We start from the raw sequence: 19,852 nt of genomic DNA on the forward strand, positions 1-19,852 counted from the left end.
CAGCAATGATAACAATGGTAAAGTTGTTTGGATTAGGTACATAAAGATCGAGGAATTGGGTAGCACTAGATACAGTGTTGATGTAGATACATCATGATGTTAACTACATTTGTTCCACTAAATGGTAGCAGGATTTTTTCATGGGGTCAAGGCAAACTCTGTTACATCCACATAGACCTATTATATCCATTTTTGCATCATGTATGTAAAAACCCAGACAATAATTGTTTAAATCATCTTCAGATGATTATCACAGTCTCCTAGGGATCGTCAATAGACGATAATCGCAGCCTAAGAGTTAAATTTGCTAAAGATGAGGTAACCTACAATATACAGTAGGTAAAAGATTTCGGAGCTATGAGAGCATTGCAAGAGTCAGTTACAAGTACAAATAATTGTAGATACTGCAGTAACTGCCTTATTCTATACTGAAAGATGACATTTAATGTTATATCTTTTAAATCAAAAGATATGTAATATGTCCACTCTCATATTAATATAATGTTTTTCTGCAATTTTCATGCTGTACTAGCAATTAGTTGCTTTAATTTTATTTTTATCTTACTAATTTCTTATCTTCCTTATTCTAGTGACTCTTCTTGATGTCTGCATCATTATCAATGTGTAAGCCGATCATTACTCTTATGTTGATTAGGGATACAATAACAACAGTTGTTTCTCCGATATTAAAATGTGCAGAAACATTCAGTCTGCCGTTGTTAAAGGTAACACTATAGGTAACTGTGTATTACATATTCAAGCTTTGCTTGTTGACAAATTTGCAGAGCACGCATTTTGGTGTGTGATTGGTTTAATGGTGTTATGTTTTAATCCCTTTTCCCTGATTAACCAGGCCTCATGTTTTGTACAGGTCAACGTTAGTGTGTTACTACCATCGTGGGACATGTTGATGCCAAGAGTAAATATACTGCTTGTTTGTGTCCTGCATATGTTACAGATAATTCAAATGGTGCTTGTTGCCAAGTATTATAACATCATGAAGGTTGTCAGCAATTTATACTTGGACTTAATGATGCATCACCAGGTAAATTTTTGGAAAGGTATAGTATTTTTTTTAAGTTGCAAGGCAAAGGGTAGCAAGATAACTTGTAGAATGTGCCTGGTATAGTGATGGAATCACCACTGGAAGGTGCTTTGTACAGTGACAGAATCACCACTGGAAAGTTCCTTGTACAGTAACAGGATCACCACTGAAAGGTTCCTTGTAAATTGACAAGGTCACTACTGGAAAGTGACTTGTACATTGACAAGATCACCACTGAACGGTGACTTGTACAGTGTCAGAATCATCACTGAACAGTGACCTGTACAGTAACAGGATCACCACTGAATGGTGACTTGTACAGTAACAGGATCACCACTGAACGGTGACTTGTACAGTAACAGGATCACCACTGAATGGTGACTTGTACAGTGACAGGATCACCACTGAACGGTGACTTGAACAGTGACAGGATCACCACTGAAAGGTACCTTGTAAATTGACAGGGTCACTATTGGAAGGTGCTTTGTACAGTAACAGGATCACCACTGAATGGTGACCTGTACAGTGACAGGATCACCACTGAACGGTGACTTGTACAGTAACAGGATCACCACTGAACGGTGACTTGTACAGTAACAGGATCACCACTGAATGGTGACTTGTACAGTAACAGGCTCACCACTGAATGGTGACTTGTACAGTTACAGGATCACCACTGAACGGTGACTTGTACAGTTACAGGATCACCACTGAACGGTGACTTGTACAGTTACAGGATCACCACTGAACGGTGACTTGTACAGTTACAGGATCACCACTGAACGGTGACTTGAACAGTGACAGGATCACCACTGAACAGTGACCTGTACAGTAACAGGATCACCACTGAACGGTGACTTGTACAGTAACAGGATCACCACTGAACAGTGACCTGTACAGTAACAGGATCACCACTGAATGGTGACTTGTACAGTGACAGGATCACCACTGAACAGTGACTTGTACACTGACAGGATCACCACTGAACGGTGACTTGTACAGTGACAGGATCACCACTGAACGGTGACTTGTACAGTGACAGGATCACCACTGAACGGTGACTTGTACACTAACAGGATCACCACTGAACGGTGACTTGTACAGTGACAGGATCACCACTGAACGGTGACTTGTACACTGACAGGATCACCACTGAACGGTGACTTGTACAGTGACAGGATCACCACTGAACGGTGACTTGTACAGTGACAGGATCACCACTGAACGGTGACTTGTACACTGACAGGATCACCACTGAACGGTGACTTGTACAGTGACAGGATCACCACTGAACAGTGACTTGTACACTGACAGGATCACCACTGAAAGGTGACTTGTACAGTGACAGGCTCACAATTGGAATATATCTTGTACAGAAGCATAGCATATTATGCACATTAATTAAAAATGCCAGTGAATTATTTCATCAGCAACACGGCACAGAGTACAGTATAGAAAGGCTCCTGGTGTAGAGGAAGAAGTAACAGTGTGATGTGGTGTTACCTTGTCATACTAGTCTGTGTTTCAGTGGCTACTGCATCTGTAGTGTCAGTGGAAACAATGGTAATACTGCTTTATATAGTAAGGAATGACAAAAAATATGTGTATGTGTATTAGTTAATGTATTTTCAATATTTTACTGTACAATAAAATATAACAAAAGCTTTAATAAATAAATATATATATATATATATATATATATATATATATATATATATATATATATATATATATATATATATATATATATATATATATATATAATATATATATATCTGTCAAGGCTTATGTTCGCTTGGGGTGAGGTGGTACAGGACGTGATTGAGATGAACAAGTGGATGAATGGCATAATGTGTTTTAATACGCCATTAAATGCATATGTTATTGGTTCTACTGTCTCTGTGTTGGTTCAGGGTATTGAAGTGGGTAGAATGTAATTATGTGTTAGCTGGTTGTTGATTGCTGGTCTTGACCTTTTGATGTGTAGGGCCTCGCTGATGTCCAGTCTTCTGTTGTCGTTATACCTGTGACGGTTCTTTTAATGACGTCTGCAACATAACCGTTAGAGAAGCCATTATTGACTAGGACCTATCTTACTCTACAGAGTTCCTCGTTCATCTGCTTCCAACTATAGCTGTGAGTGAGAGCTCGGTTGACGTAAGCATTGTCAACACTCCATTTGTACCTGTCCAGGCAGTCACTATTAGCATTAAGGCACATTCCTATGTTCGTATCCTTAGTGTAGACTGCAGTATGAAAGCCACCATTCCTTTCTGTGACTGTTACATCTAGAAAGGGCAGCTTCCCATCACTCTTCATCTCCTAAATGAAACTTAATACTGAATTTTGCTGGAATGCTTCCTTCAACTGCTGCAAACGTTTGACATCAGGTACCTGCATAAATATGTTGTCAACATACCTGCAGTATATGGCAGGTTTTAAGTCCATGTCAACTAAGACCCTCTGCTCTATGGTACCCATGAAAAAATTTGCAAACAGGACACCTAGGGGAGAAATCATGGCGACCCATCTACTGTACTTGTTTATACATGTGCCCATCGGGACTCAAGACGGGTGCCTCTTTAATGCATGCAAGCTTCGAGTAACTTCCTCAGTATGGTCTCTGGTATGTCTAGGGGGGGTACAATCCAAATCACGATACACTCTGTCCATCATCATCCTGATTGTTTCATCCACAGGCATGTTGGTAAACAGCAACTCCACATCCAGAGAAGTTCGCATCCCCGTAGCCTGCACTCCCTGCAACAAGTCAACAGATTCCTTTGGAGACTTCAGGCTTAAAGCACAAAGCACATAAGGAGTCAGCACAGTTGAGTCGCTTAACCAGTCTGTATGTGGGTGTGGGTATCTGGCTGATGATTGGCCGAAGTGGATTTCCGGGGACCTGGATGAACAAAAGAAGGGGAAGGACAAGGGAATACAGACTGAACCAAAGTCGTAGTGACTAACACCCCCAAGTCCGGGTCCTCTATATCCAAATCGGAGCAGTCTCCGGGCATCCGGGGTAACAACTAACCTAGCGTGCTGCAGCAACCTAAAACGAGCATGCAACGTTGAAGCTACCTACACCCCGAATATAAAGCTCGGTAGCCTGGGTGAACTGGAGAACATGGAGAACATGCATGCAACACCACTCGCAAGACTCCGGGTCAAAAGTGTCACCGACCCAACAGGAAGCATGACAGACTCACAACCAGTGATTGTCACCCTGAGACAAGGGGACAGAGCAGCCTTCAAACTCGCATAAAGTGAGAGGGGACCCAGGGGTGGCATCCATCGGAGCAAAGAGCCCCCGCAGGGTTTCCCAGGGCCCCTTAGTCGTGTATCTTGCTAAGGAAACCCAGGCAGGGTACTGCTAACTGGCACCCAAGATTACCAAGCAAGCTGCTAAAGCTACACCTCCAGGACGTGTACACTCACAGGGGCCCAGTGCAGGACCACAGAGATATAATAGTGTGTGACCAAAACCAAGGGGCAGACCTCCCCCCCCCCCACCAGGCAGGAAAACAAAAAATAAAAACCCCACAGGAGGACAACGTGCCCAGGTGGAACAGAGATGGCCACTATGAGAGGTGACAACTAGCTGCACAGTACCCTGCGCCCCAACCAATAACGAAACTACCCCTACCCAGAGGCAAACAATGGTGCATGAAACACCATAGCTGACTCAAAGGGCAGTCAATCACTGAACAGCAAAAAACCTTGTGGAGGTAGACCCCAAGCTGACTTGCGTAAGTTGGTCCCAAGCCCCTAGGGTAGTACTTACAGGGCACCTAGGGAAGAGGACCCTAGGTGCATGTAGCCCAAGTGCTTGTGAAATTACTCCTGGCTCATACACCACCTAGTAGACAGGACCACACCACAAGGCACAGAACTGGAAAAATACAGGAGCCAGAGGCACACAACCATGCCAGTTCACATTAGCCACAGAACTAGGGGTTTGAATAGCCAGCACAGTTGTCTGGGGCTCCCCTTCCCCCTCCCAAGAGGGGGGGTTGCACAGATAGTGGCGTGGTGATGTGGGGACGTAATGCTCATTTGCTCGTTTTCATTTGGGGAGTTCTGTCCACTAGTTTGGCTTTCAGTAGCAATATTTTCACCAGAATAGTGGTTTGTTTAAGGGTACTTACCTTTCTGGGTACCTGACCCGGTCGATGGCAGACATAGAATATTTCCAACCACACGGGGGTTTCTATAGGCCATTGCTCCTCGTGCCTCTCTGAGGGGGGCCAGGTTCTGGCTCGTGGTCCCCAGTAGGCCTAAAACTCCATGTGCATTGACTGATACCAGGGGTAATACATTTATATCGGCTCAGTTAGCTCCGGGGAGCCTCCAGGTCACACCCAGAAAAGGGCGTTTCATTACATTGAACGCTGGTTGTGTACCCTTGCAAAGCCAGCAGAAGCTTTCCCTCCTTTATCTCTACAGAATGTTAAAATTTATTGTATCCAAATCTTCGGCACCAAGAAACTAAAACCAGTTTGTGTGTACTGTATCTGTGAAACAAATCAATGTTCATTCACATATGTAAATAGTACCTAGTCCTATTACCTTACATCTGTAAAGTGGCAAATAATTATATGTAACTCTTGTCTTCCCTTAGGTCTGGCTACATGTTTGGTGCCTCTCTACTTGTCCGAAGTGGTGACTGCTGACCTCAGAGGTGTAATGGGGGTCACATTTCCTCTTGGTTTGTGTACAGGTCTGCTCTTCTCACAAATATTAGGAATGGAGAGTGCCTTAGGTAAGTGTTGATATCAGGAAATAATAATGTTTCATCATATCATGTCAGACACTGTTTCATCATAGTATGTCAGATATTGACACTGCTTTATTTATTTATTTACTATGTGAGAGTACATAACATTGGTGTTTGAGTATTACATTCTTGAAAAGTTACTAACATATTAACACACATAGCATTTTAGGGAGGTCCTTAAGCTAACTGATAAAAGTAAAAGTAATAATAAGTACATGGTAGCAGAATTTTGGGTTCAAGATAAAAGCTACATTATAAATTTATAGCATTGATTTTACTGGTGAAGTTGCATGTCTTAAGTATTAAAATTGGTGGAGTGGGTAGCACAAGATACAGTGCGGGTTTGAAGCACAAGGTAGGAAACTATGGGGATGAAATGAGGCAATTTTTTGTTTTACTTTTAAATAAAGTGTAGGTTGGACAATTTCTTAATTCATTAGAGAGTGACTTTCATAGACTGGATCCATTTATTTGAATGGAGTTTTGCACAGGTTTAGTTTGACTCTAGAAATATCAGAGATATTTGTCTGGTGTGGATTGGCATGGGTTCTGTTATATTTACCTGATCTGAAGAATTTCAGATCAGGATTAGCATTTAGGAATAAGGTTTTGTACATGTAAATAGCACATGAGAATGTGTTGAGTGAGTGTATGTTTAGCATGTTAAAGGACTTAGAGGGGCTGTGTGTTGCCTGAATACAAAGTGTTATTATTCTGATAACATATTTTTGCCGAGTGATGATAGACTTAAGGTAATTTGCAGTGGTTGAACCCCCATGCACAGATGCCATATGTAAGATAGGGATAGATTATTGCGTAGTAAAATGAGAGGGAGCAGAGTGGGGAACATAAAATCTAATTCTTGATAGATACCAACAGTTTTTGGGATTTGTTTGGCTATGTGTTGTATGTGGGTGGTGAAGTTTAATCTATTGTCTGTATATAGGCCAAGGAGCTTTCCACCATTTTTAATCCTAGTGTTAACATTGTCTATCTGAAGGTGAATTTGGTTTGACGATTTACTTCTAAATATATTGTGGTAGATCTTTTCAATGTTTAGTGTGAATTTGCTGGTTGACATCCATGGGTGGAGTTACAGTGGAACCTCGACTTGCGAATGTCCTTACTTACAAATTTTTTTGAGTTACTAACTCAAAAAGGTAGGTCCCTGTTAATAATTTCGTTGGAAAATTTGACTCGACTTATGACATAAGCTTACCCTTCCATTTATCTTTCTTTCTCTTAACTTTTTTCTCTCTTCTCTCTTTTTTTTGTTTATTGTTTTCTCTTGCATTCCCTTGCTATCCTCTTCTTATTCCTATTACTATCCTCTTCTCATTCGGTGGTTATAATAGGAGCTGTCTCATATGGGCCAATGGGCCTTCTGCAGTTCTTATTCCTACTAGTATCCCCTCTACTACACCTTATCTTCCTCCTCACCTCTCTCTTGCCTATTTATTGCCTGCATCAACTTCATCACAATTCACGGGAGACATCTCCCGTCACGCAGGGTGCAGTTGCACCTCCACAGATCTCCAGTATCAGCTCTTGATACTCGTAATGGCTCAGAAGGGCCACCACTTACGGGCTATTCATGCCCGTGCCACCTTTTGGGTGGCTTAATCTTCATCAATCAATCAATTCATCACAATTGGTGGTCAACTTGACTTATGACCTTGGCCTCGACTTGCGACTTTGTTAATACACATATGGGTCAATGGAGTTCGTGGTTCCTGGTGGCACGGCCAACCCTGTTTCAGTTTACCAGACCACCTGCTTAGTGATGATCGCACTTGAATTCTTTGTAAAGAATTTCATTGTTTTTGTGCTTTTTTTATTTTTTGAACTTAAAAGTAATTATTATATATCATGCCATGGGTCCCTAGAAAGTCAGTAATAAGATTCAACCTAAGAAAATAATTGTGAGTAGAGGCAGTAAAGGCAATGTTTTGATGTTTTGATCCAGCTTACGCTCGTTTACCCGGTTCCATCAGGATTTGGGGAATGGGGGTGGGCAGTCCGTGGTTCCCAGGCCACAAGCTGGTCAGTTCTCCTCTGAGTCAGGCTGACTAGTTGCTCTGGCCCTAATTTGCTTCACATTGTGAACATCATAATTAGCATTGTGTTCACTGATATCTGAATAGTATACATAGTCTTCATCACAGGATCATGTTTGGCACTACCATCACAAAATAATTACTTATTTTTTTCAAGATGGCATCTGTTTACCGGAGTCCTGAAGAATAGGAAGTGAACCCCCGTGTACCAGTGGGAGTTTTAAATCTTATGCTAGACCAAAACACAACCCTGGTTGTGGTGTGCACCATCGATGAAACAACCCTGGTTGTGGTGAGCAGTTGAAGGACTAATGTTTAATGTGATTTTCTTAATTATAAGGGTGAGATTGCTAGCTTTATTTGGACATTTTTAAGTTCAGCATTTACTGTGTTAGTTTGGATAACTCGGTCAGTGTATGAAAAAATTAAGGTTGTGTCATCAGCAAACAGTATTGGTTTCAGGTGTTACATGGTACTGTATTTGGTAGGTGCCTTAGTAAAGTACAGAACTAGAATATAATATGGGTTCAGTTCATGCATTTTTGTTTCTTTTCTCTTCTCAGGTACGGAAAATGGTTGGCCATATTTGTTAGGAGGTTACTTGGTGTGTGTGAGTATAGCAGTTGTGCTTCACCCGGCTCTTCCGGAGTCACCGACATATTGCTACATAATATTGCGGGATGAAGTCAGAGGGCGGAAGGGTAAGAACCTTTACATCTTATTATCTATCTCATGAAGTTACTTATACATATCTGCAACTCTGTGGATATATCAAATTTTGAATTTTTTATATGGTTATCCAATTCTGTTAAAATTTGTGTGGCATTAATACTATACAATACTGAACTAAATCTTTAGTGTTTCAAGTAAGAATAATAATAATAATAGTACATTGTCATCCACACTTCTGTGGAAGTAAACATTTCATTCACCTGTACTCTAGGAGACTTGACCTGCGGACACCAAGCGTGTGAGGCCCCACTCAATAGCCCGGTTGATAGTTTGGGCCTCACACGTGTGGGATCCACAGTTCCAGTCTCCTAGAGTCCAGGTGAATGCAATAATAATAATATGGAATAATATAGTCATTTTTATTTATATAAAGTACTTTTGAAATATGGTACAGTGGTGTATTTGTAGGTATACATGGTAATTTATATAAAGTCACTAATACACTGTGCATTTTGGGCATAACTAATCATAACTAGCTTACTTATAAGTTTAATTAGGTAATATGTAATACTAAATAAAAAGTAGGCTAATATATTTGAATTGTTAAATAAATTTAAATTCATTCATGGAATTTTTGTTAATGCTACACAGTTATTCATCATGAATTTTTGAATACTTACTATATTGTTTATTTTCAGCCATTAACTTCTTGCTCTTTGAGTTTCCTGATGTACTTCATAAAATGTTATTTTATTTCATCTAATTGTAATTATTGTTATATTATTGTAGTACTGTATATACTTTATATGTAGTATTGTATATACAGTATACTGATATATACTGTATCAACTTTCTTATGTGCAAATATTTAAGTTTTTAACAACTGTTATTAGCTTACTTTTATAACCATCATACTTTCCAGAACTATGTCGCTTACATAGGGACAATAAATATGTGGAAGCCGAGGAGTCATCGTTAAGAAGTCTTGCTGTAATTAGTGGTGTAGCACAAGAAGGGAAGGCATGGAGTCTCTCACAAGTGATTCAATCTCGAAGAGGCAAAATGTTGTTATTAATTACTGTGCTTTTCAATGCTGGCCAACAATTTTCAGGCATTAATGCTGTAAGTTAAATTATATTTGCATATTTTCCAAAGTAATGTATTCTAGAAATTACATAAAATGTTTAGTATTTGTGTCAAAGTTAGACACCTTACAGTAAGAAGACTTGCACAGCAGAAGTGCATCTATTCTGCACTTCTGATGTGCATATGTTGAATATGTTGTTTCACAGAGTAATATAGTTAACATCATATGTTGATTTAACCCCTGTACTGCTCAGTCTTTACATGAGACCCTCCCATGGTATGCAAAAAAAAATCGAATTTTTTTCTATTACCTAAGTGTAGTTGTAGAATGAGAGCTATCCTCGTGGTCAATTTAATTCAATTTCTTTCTTTATTATGCACCCCATACCCATCCCGTGGGCAGTGTTGTAAAAGTTTACAGAGGCACATATTCGGTTCAGGAACTGAACCCTCTACACAAAACTGAATGAACATAAAATTATTATACATTTATTTTTTCAGGTGTTTTACTATTCGACGTTGATCTTCCGAAGTGTAGGACTGGATCTGTATCAGAGCCAATGTGCCTCTATAGGAGCTGGTGCCATCAACTGCATGATGGCCATTCTTGCCATGCCACTTATCAAGTAATGCTTGCATGATAATACTAATTATAACAGAATATGATTGTATTTTTATTGAGGCGAGGTTGTCAAAACTGTACTGCAGTAGTCAGAATAGTCAGCTTATTGCCAAAGGGATCCATTTGAATTTTCGGCCAAATTGAGACGCTTGGGCAAGTTTCCATACATTATTCACATGGGGGCAAATAGGTATCTAGACATTAGGCAACTGTTGTGGGTTGCTTCCTGGTCTAAAGAGATCTTGATTCAGCTAACAAGCTTCCAATCCCCATTTACAGGAAACCATATACTGTACTCTTCTGTATAGCACTGTTTTGTGAACAGATCCACAAGGGCCTTGATGAGGGTTCAAGCCTATGTGCTAAGTGTTCCCAGACGCTCTCTAGTCAACTGTACCACGACATGGTAGAAGAATTGCAACCTGGAGTGCTACTGCACCCCATGAGGTTGCACTCCAGTAGCACTCCAGGTTGCCATTCTTTTGACCATGTCATGGGTACAGTTGACTAAGGCGCGTCTGGGAACACTCAGCACATAGGTTCCAACCCTCATCAAGGCCCTTGTGGATTTGTTTCATTTGATTTATCACATTATTGTGATTTGTGTGTTGTTTTGTGTATTATTTATAGTACCTCACTAAATTCACTTATGTCACCTCTGAGAGCTTTAATCACCTCTCTTCCCATTCCAACTACTGTACTGCTGTAGAATATTTAGGTGAATGATGATTACAAGAATTGATCACTTACAGATACTTCCGTCGAAGAGTGCTACTCCTGACCTCTGTGGCGTTGTGCAGCTTGTGTCAGATTGTGCTCATGGTTTCCTTGAACCTCATCCCTACATCTCCATGTGCACCCTTTGTTGCCATAGTGGCTCTAATGTCATATGTGCTAGTTTATGGTATGGGACTTGGTCCTGTCCCATACATGATTGCTACTGGTAAGTCTGAAAGAAATTACATACAACAACCATATGTTTATGTATGTTTATTACTACAACCATATGTTTAAAATTATGTTCAGTGTATCATGATAAACATTTGCTAACTAAATTATGAGTTCAATAAGCCAATTTTATCACTGTTATCTGGGGTGGTAACTGTATGTTATCAAATCAATGTTAGGCAAGAGGCAGGAGGAGATAGGTGGAGAGTTTAGTGGATGGAAGAAATAAGAGGAGGAATAGGAAAAAGAGCGGTAAGAGAATGGGGTAAAATTTGAAGAGAAGGGAGGGGGAGGGAGGAGAGAGAGATACTCTGGCAGAACAGGGTACCCCATCTAGTTATGTATATATGTTTACAAGCAGTATATGTTGCTAGGAAGCAATAGCAGTATAGAATTACATATACGTATAATTATAAATGGTTAAAAGGACTAAGTCCTTGTTCTTGATCATACAAATTATTAACCTTGTGAAGTTTACACACAATACAACCAGTATTTATCACTGTAATTTTAATAAGAGAGGGCCTATATATTCATACTATTATGGCTGATGATAGATTACTGAAAATTTATTATAAAACAAATGAACATAATTGTCTAGAAAATAATAGTTAGGCCTGACCTGGGCCTGACAGCTGAGTGGACAGCGCTTCGGATTCGTAGTCCTGAGGTTCCGGGTTCGATTCCCGGTGGAGTCAGAGATAAATGGGCAACGTTTCTTTCACCCTGATGACCCTGTTACCTAGCAGTAAATAGGTACATGGGAGTTAGACAGCTGCTACAGGCTGCTTCCTGGAGGTGTGTAACAAAAAGGTCTGGTAGCTTGTGGTTTTTATATACCTACCATATACATGCCACACCTGTGACAGGCAATAACATGCTTTTTTTTAAAAAAAAACAGCGCCATCTGTTACACGTAAAAGCAACACACGCTGTAATCTCCGAAAGCTCTTTACTGATTGTTTTTAAATTTTGACACAACGTTCTATTCGAATACATGCTTGTTTTTATATACCTACTACATAGATGTCAAACCTGTGACAGGTAAAAACATACTTTTTTTGTAAAATAGCGCCATCTGTTGCACATAAAAGCAACACACACTATATTAATTTCAATGTTTCCGATTGCATTGATAAATTTAATTTTCATAGATTTTGATTTATTTTCGTTTTGATTTAATTATTTTGACATTGCATTGGAATTGAGCTGTGTTGTTTACAATGTTATTCATTTTGTGAGTATAGTTTATTTTTTCATTGTTTTTCATTTTGTTTATTAACTGTTCTTACTTTTCAGTGATAAGAACATCAGATCATTTGATGTTCCCATATTTCTGATGGGATTTTACTGCCCGAAACGCTTTGCGTAATAGTGGCTTTAGGCATTGTATGTACCAGCTCTATCTATAAATTCATCAATATTTGTATCACACCCTGTATGTATGTATTTTACCTGAATAAACATTTGAATTTGATGGGAACATCAGATCATTTGGGAACTCATCGGACGAGGGAGTGGGGAATGGTGGGGAGGATGAGGGAAGGGGGTAATGGTGAGGACGACGAGGGAATGGGGGAGGGGGTAATGGTGGGGAGGACGAGGTGATGGGGGAGTGGGGAGGACTGGGGGGGGAATGGTGAGGAGGACGAGGTGATGGGGGGAGTGGGGGGGGGGGGGAATGGTGGGGAGGACGAGGGAGATGGGGATGGTAGGGTGGACGAGTTGACAGGGGAGTGGGGAATGGGGGGAGGGGGGATGTTGAGGAGAACGAGGGGACAGGGGAGGGGGGGGGAATCTTTCACCTCTCTTTGGAGGGGGGCCAGGTTCTGGCTCATGGTCCCTGGTAGGCTTACAAAGAACTCTGCGACAAATGACACTCAAGTAGTATGGCACTTGATCAGCAAGATAGCTTCAGGGAGCCGACAGGGCTCGCCCAGAAACTGGCTTTTCATTACTGTCAACTGTTTATTTTTTATATTTTTTAAGAGTACAGTACATACATTTGATATACAGTATGATATCATGGAAAATTTATAGGTAAGAAATGTACATTTCATAAATATATATCTATAGCCTTAATATTCTTGAAACCCTTAAATATAATCATCTTAGTTTAATCTTTAAAAACCATAATGAATATATAAATAAGATTATCAAACATTTAGTTATTAATGTTTATAGTTTTACTCTGACAGAACTCTTCCCACTGGGCCCACGGTCAATTGGGATAGCTGTTGGTGGTACGAGCAATTGGCTCTGTAACCTCGTCGTGGGTCTTGCCTTTCCTTTGGTTCAAGAGGTCCTTGGGGAATGGTCATTCTCAATATTTATTGCTTCTTCTTGCCTTCTCTTTATCTTTATATACAAGTAAGTTTTTTTATAAAATTTAATATCATAGAAAAAGTATGGGTTAGTCAATATTAGAGAATTTAATTTTAATTTAATTTTTGTATTTTAAAAACATGTATTTTTATGTGTATTCATATGTTTAAAATACATATTAGTGATACAAAACTCTTTGAATGTATATATCTTTCAATCATGTGCTTCTGCTTGAACTTTTTGTGCGTCTTTTGTATGCTGAGGGAGAACTCTGTCAACATCAGAGGCCCAAAACTTTTCAACACACTTCTACTACATGTCACCCGAGGACCACATAAAGAACATTGTGTGAGGAGCCTATGCTATGCCTTCCAATTTGAAAATTGCTTTTAAATAGGTACATAGATAGTGAAATACTAAAGAAATTGTTCACAACTTTTGTGAGACCAATGTTGGAATATGCAGTGGTCGTATGGTGCCCATATCTTAAGAAGTACAGTACATCAGCAAACTGGAAAAGGTGAAAAGACGTGCAAGTAAATGGCTCCCAGAACTGAAGGACAAGAGCTACGAGGGAAAGGTTAGAGGCATTAAATATGCCAAAACTATAAGATAGAAGAAAAAGAGGCGATATGATCACTATGTACAAAATAGTAAAAGGGAATCGATAAAATTGATAGGGAAGAATTCCTGAGGCCTGAAACTCCACAAACAAGACTTCATAAATTTAAACTAACTAAACAAAGCTGCCAAAGAAATATAAAAAAATTCACTTTTGCAGAGTGGTAGACGGTTGGAATAAGTTAGGTAAGAAGGTGGTGGAAGCCAAAAGGCCTCCCCCTCAGAGAGGTGCCTCTTTGAAGGGGCCAGGTTTTGGCGCTGGTCCCCAGTAGGCCTAGAACTCCATTGATTGGCTGTTACCATGATCTAATATATACACATCAGTCCAGTATAGCTCTGGGGAGCCTCCGGGTCTCACCCAGAAAATGGCATTTCATTACATTTAATGTTGTTTTTTTGTATACCAACAAGTAAAATGGTCAAATTAGAAGAGACACCACCCAAGCATCATGAGGTACCCTATCTAGCATATCTATCAGTTAAAATACGTGTGTGTGTCTCCAAGGTTAGATGCCAGATGCCGGGGGGGGGGGGGGTAGCTTCACTCAACTTTACTTTTCTATATTTGATTTCTATAAGGTACGTGCCCAACATGATCAGGTCAGTGTTACCAGAATTCAAAGAGGAAGAGTGTGTTGTGGTCATACATTGGCTCTCACATATGATTTTGGCAACGGGCATTGGCCAAATATTTATTTCCTTAATACTTTACAATTATTATTCTTAGTTATTTATAGCTGTTTTTATAAGCAAAAATATAGAGGAACTGGCTACCGTATTAATAATTTTTATAATTGCAGGTTTTCTAGTGTTTTTGTCATAACTGCATAGTTGCTTGTTAATTATATTACTCCTACTGGTAATGTTGTGTAAACTTATTTTTGAACTTGATTTTAATTCAAATCATTTTCCAGATTCCTACCAGAAACACATGGCAAAAAGGAAATATCCCTCAAACAGCTGTCAGATGAAGAGGAACAAGAGAGTGCTGAAGGAACTTCAACTTCGAGTATAGAACAGGGTTCCAGTTACTCTGTTTAATTTAGTTTAAATTTATTGACAAATATATATATATTGTAATATAGTACATACAGTATACATACTTCATAATATAGTATACAGAATCTCGACAGTGGGGCCAGTCATTCAAATTTAAACTGTTACAGTATATTTCTGAAATTATATATACACAACAATTTTATTTAACTTTGACTTTGCAATGGCCTCTCAGTTTACATATAAATAATTATCAAAAGAAAGTGCAAATTCTGGACTACTATACAGTGGTACCTCAGCTTACGAATTTAATCCGTTCCCAGAGATGGTTTGTAACCCGAAAATTCGTAAACCGAAGTGAATTTTCCCATAAGAAATAATGTAAATTGAATTAATCCGTTCCACACTCCCAAAATTATTAACTTCAAGGTAAATTTTATACCTAATTCACCCAATTCTTTAGAACTAATGTACAAGTTAGTGCTTACCTTTATTGATGACCCTTGTTGGCGTATGGAAGACGGTGAGGAGGAGAAGGAGAGGTGTTAGTGTTTTGAAGGGGAGTCTCTTTCCATCATAACATCAGGCAGTGATAAGTTCTCTGGGGTACACTCTCTCCTATGTTTTGCAGGCATACCACTAGGACCTGGTTGTGGCTCACTGCTTGCTTGTCTTACTAAGACTGTCTAAGGACACTTGTTTTTCCCTACATTTTAACACTTGTCTGTAGTGAGACATCATATTGTTATTTAAAAGGTCAATGCAATGGCCTGCTACAGCTTTATCTGGGCGATTTTTTAAAACAAAACTTTGCAGTTCTTCGCATACTTCACACATTATCTTAATGAGGAAGGGTCATACATCCTCTACTGCCTCTACTCACAACTATTTTTTTTAGGTTGAACCTTACCACTGACTTTCCTGGGACCCATGGCGAGATATAGAATAATTACTTTTATGTTCAAATACCCAAAAATCAAAAAAACATTGAAATTCTTAACAAGAAATTCAGGCGCGATTGTCACTAGGCGGGAGGCACTGGTAAACTGAGGTGTGGTCACCGTACCACCATGAGCTATGTCTGCCATACACGTATCAACCAACTACATGACCCAAGGCAAAGTTTGTAACCTGATTCTGATTTTACGAAGAAATTGGGCTCATAACCCGAAAAGTTCGTAAAGAGGGACATTCGTAAGCCGAGGTGTCACTGTATACCACTGTCTGCTACAGAATATTTAAACATTCTTAGATATAACTCGGTATGTAATGAGAGAATAGAATGACATGCCAGACAATGTCAAAGATATTGGATTCTGAGGATTGTATCATGGAACACGTGACTCAAAATAACAGTGAGACAGCAAAATTTCCAATCATCCTGAAATCAAGACATTCTGACAGTAAGGCACAGGTTTGTGTTCTATCAAGTGCCCATGAATTAATCTATTGTTGCTAGTAGTACTAGTAGTGTTAATCTAGTGTTATCAATATGTAGCCGGAGGCAATTCCCACTTCCTGTTCCAGTGTATCATGTAATTTCATGTCTACATTTATTATTAGATTCCAAATTAAAGTTTGGGAGTGACTAATAGAGAATACTAGATGGGGCATCTGGCAGTGTCCAAGTCAACCCTGTGCCCAGGCTATACCCACATGCCTTCAGATGTCTCACTCCCCCTCCCCCCTCCCACACACCATATATTTCAAAGCGTTATATTATATAACAGTGCTGGGATGATGGGACACCTCGGGCATAGCTCTTATCCTGTAACTACACACATGCCCTGCTCATTCTTCCTATCACTGTAAGCATCTTCACACCTTCCCCATGCAAAGTTTACCGAGGCTGGCCCAGAGTGTCCAGTACACAACTTAGGACATTCTGTTTTATAGATACAGACAACACTTTATTATCATGCAATTTAACACTGATGAAAGATATACGATAGGTCTACTGCAATACAAATCTCTGTGAATTCTATGCATTTTTCATCTAAAGGTAATGCTATTGCATTAAATATTTAATTAAATAATTATTTAATTAAAATTAAATAATTAATAAATATTAAATAGTGCATTAAATTTCAGTAAGTAATTTATTATCTGTTACTAGAGTTCATTGCCTCCTATTAATTCAAGTGTTTCGATATTTTCTGAGCTCCTATATAGTTAAATATTTTATTTGTGTACAATTTTTTTTTTATCCAACATACTATTCCCATCGTACGACTCGTATAAACAAAAGTTTTTTTTTTGGGGGGGGGGGAGGGGGAGTTTATTTAGCACATTATTTATGTCTTGTCTTAATAGGCTATAGACTAATGGAGAAATTATTACGGTGGAACCTCGACTTATGAATGCCCCTACTTACGAATTTTTCGAGTTATGAACCCAATTTCATTGGAAAATTTTACTCTACTTACGACTTTTGCCTCAACTTGCGGCTTTGTTGATACACGTATGGGTAGACGAAGAGCATGGTTTCTGGTGGCACAGCCGGCCCCACTTCAGTTTACCAGACTGCCCGCTTAGTGACGATTGCACTTGAATTCTTTGTAAAGAATTTCATCGTTTTTGTAAAAAAAAATTTTAACATAAAAGTAATTATTATATATCATGCCTTGGGTCCTAAGAAAGTCAGTGGTAAGGTTCAACCTAAGACAACACATGTGAGGATGACCATAGAGGAAAAACAAGAGATCATTTGTAAACATGAAGATGGTGTGCGGATTGTTGATCTAGCTAGGAAGTATAACACATCTATGTCAACAATATCCACCAAACTTGCTAAGAAAAAGGACATTGTGAATGCTAAAGTGGCAAAAGGCATATCAATAATCATGAAACATTGAACACAAACACTTGAGGATGTTGAAAAGTTATTATTAATTTGGATACACAACAAAGAGTTGTTAGCAGGTGATAGCATTTCAGAGGTCATCATTTGTGAAAAAAAGCAAGGTTAATGCATGAAGATCTTCTAAAGAAAACCCCCCCCTGGAACGAGTGATGCAGATACGAAATAGTTTAAGGCGAGCAGGGGAATGGTTTGAGAAATTTAGAAAAAGAAATGGCATTCACAGTGTTGTGTGTTGCAAGTTGGTGGAGGAAAGCAGGGAAGAACTGACCACCGAAGAACTCTTAGCCCTTCACAAGGAGCAGCAACAAGAGACAGCTGAGGAAATTTTTTCAGGGAAGGAGGAGGCAGTACAGCATATCCCTTCCTCAACAATTAAGAAGTGGTGTACAGTACGGAAAGAAATGCAAAGTTTTGTTGAAACAACTCACCCAAATCAAGCTGTAGTAGGGCGTTGCCTTAACCTTTTCAATGACACTGATGTCTCACTATAGACAAGTGTTCAGACGCAGGGAAAAACAAGCCTGTATGGAAAAGTTTTTAGTGAGAAAAACAAGCAGTGAACCACAACCAGGTCCTTGTGGTATGCAGGCAAAACATAGGAGAGTGTACCCTAGAGAAGTCATCACTGCCTGATATTATAATAAACAACAACACCTTCCAAACACCTTCAACAACACCTTCCAAACAACAACACCTCCCCCCCCCTCCACACTCTTCCATATGCCAATAAGAGTCATCAATAAAGGTCAGCTATAACTTGTACATATCATTACAAAATATGTGTGTGCATTATGTATGAAATGTATTTTGAAGTTAATGTTTTTAGAACGTTTTGGAACAGATTAATTTAATTTACATTATTTCTTATGAGAAAATTTGTTTCGTTGCGAATTTTCGAGTTACGACCCATCTCTGGGATCGGATTAAATTCATAAATGGCGGTACAGTACCACTTTACTATACTTCAAAATTAAGATGTGCATTTTCTATTGCTTTGATCTGATCTACAGATGTCACTTATGTTCTGAATATGTATCATTTTATATTGTAAATTAAGTATATATTAACAAGAGTGAGTACTGTATGTTTAGGCAGTGGAGGCTTCAAGGCATGTTATGGTGCACTTACATTAATCAAATAATAATTATTAAATATTCTGTTTTTATAAATCTTGTAAAATTTCTATTTATAATTTTATCATAAGTCTTTTAGGATTCAATTTTATACAGTAAATTTGTTATATTTTATCTTGAAATAATAGGAATTTTTTTAATTAGAATATGATATGTGTCAGTAATTGCAGTCATACAGATCTGATTACCTTACAATTATGTATTTTAACATTCTTACCAAATTGTATTAATGACAAATACTTTGGTAATTTGTGTTATTAAAGTTTGTAATTGTAAAAGAAAATGTAGGTAATAAAATTATGGATTATTTTCTTAAGAGTACCCAGTGTTGATTGAAAATTAATTAGATTTAATTTGTTAAAAATTATGAGTATCCAGATTTTGTTTAAATCTATTTGCCATAATTACTAGAATATTAATAGCCATAATTATCTGAAAACTTTATGTTCATAATTGCTGAAAATTAGTGGCATACAGTATTTGTAGAAAATTAAGGTGAATTTCAATTATTGTGATTGTAAATATTTGCAATCTTTTGATATTTATTATCACAGCAGATACATGCTGTTCTGGTTAATTTTTGTATGTATTCTACTACTTTTTAAAATAAATATCTATAATAATTACTAAGTTTAATCGTATTCCTTGCAAAAAAACTTGAACATAATTGTGCATAAGTACACTATTGTCCATGAATGTGCTAA

General features: G+C 38.5%; 1 protein-coding gene across 1 annotated transcript in view; it reads left to right on the forward strand.

Annotated features, from left to right (window-relative positions):
- LOC138349824 (solute carrier family 2, facilitated glucose transporter member 1-like) overlaps window positions 1–19,774 on the forward strand; it is a 44,165-nt gene extending 24,391 nt beyond the window's left edge. Inside the window, exons 6-12 of the mRNA XM_069317288.1 lie at window positions 5,670–5,810; window positions 8,446–8,583; window positions 9,477–9,676; window positions 10,142–10,266; window positions 11,015–11,205; window positions 13,409–13,580; window positions 15,071–19,774. Of these exons, the coding sequence (XP_069173389.1) occupies window positions 5,670–5,810; window positions 8,446–8,583; window positions 9,477–9,676; window positions 10,142–10,266; window positions 11,015–11,205; window positions 13,409–13,580; window positions 15,071–15,197 (1,094 nt within the window). The 3' untranslated portion in view covers window positions 15,198–19,774. The remainder of the gene's footprint in view (window positions 1–5,669; window positions 5,811–8,445; window positions 8,584–9,476; window positions 9,677–10,141; window positions 10,267–11,014; window positions 11,206–13,408; window positions 13,581–15,070) is intronic.
- The last annotated feature ends 78 nt before the right edge of the window (window positions 19,775–19,852 follow it).

The sequence above is a fragment of the Procambarus clarkii genome, chromosome 87 (assembly GCF_040958095.1).
Source record: "Procambarus clarkii isolate CNS0578487 chromosome 87, FALCON_Pclarkii_2.0, whole genome shotgun sequence".
Classification (NCBI taxonomy): domain Eukaryota; kingdom Metazoa; phylum Arthropoda; class Malacostraca; order Decapoda; family Cambaridae; genus Procambarus; species Procambarus clarkii.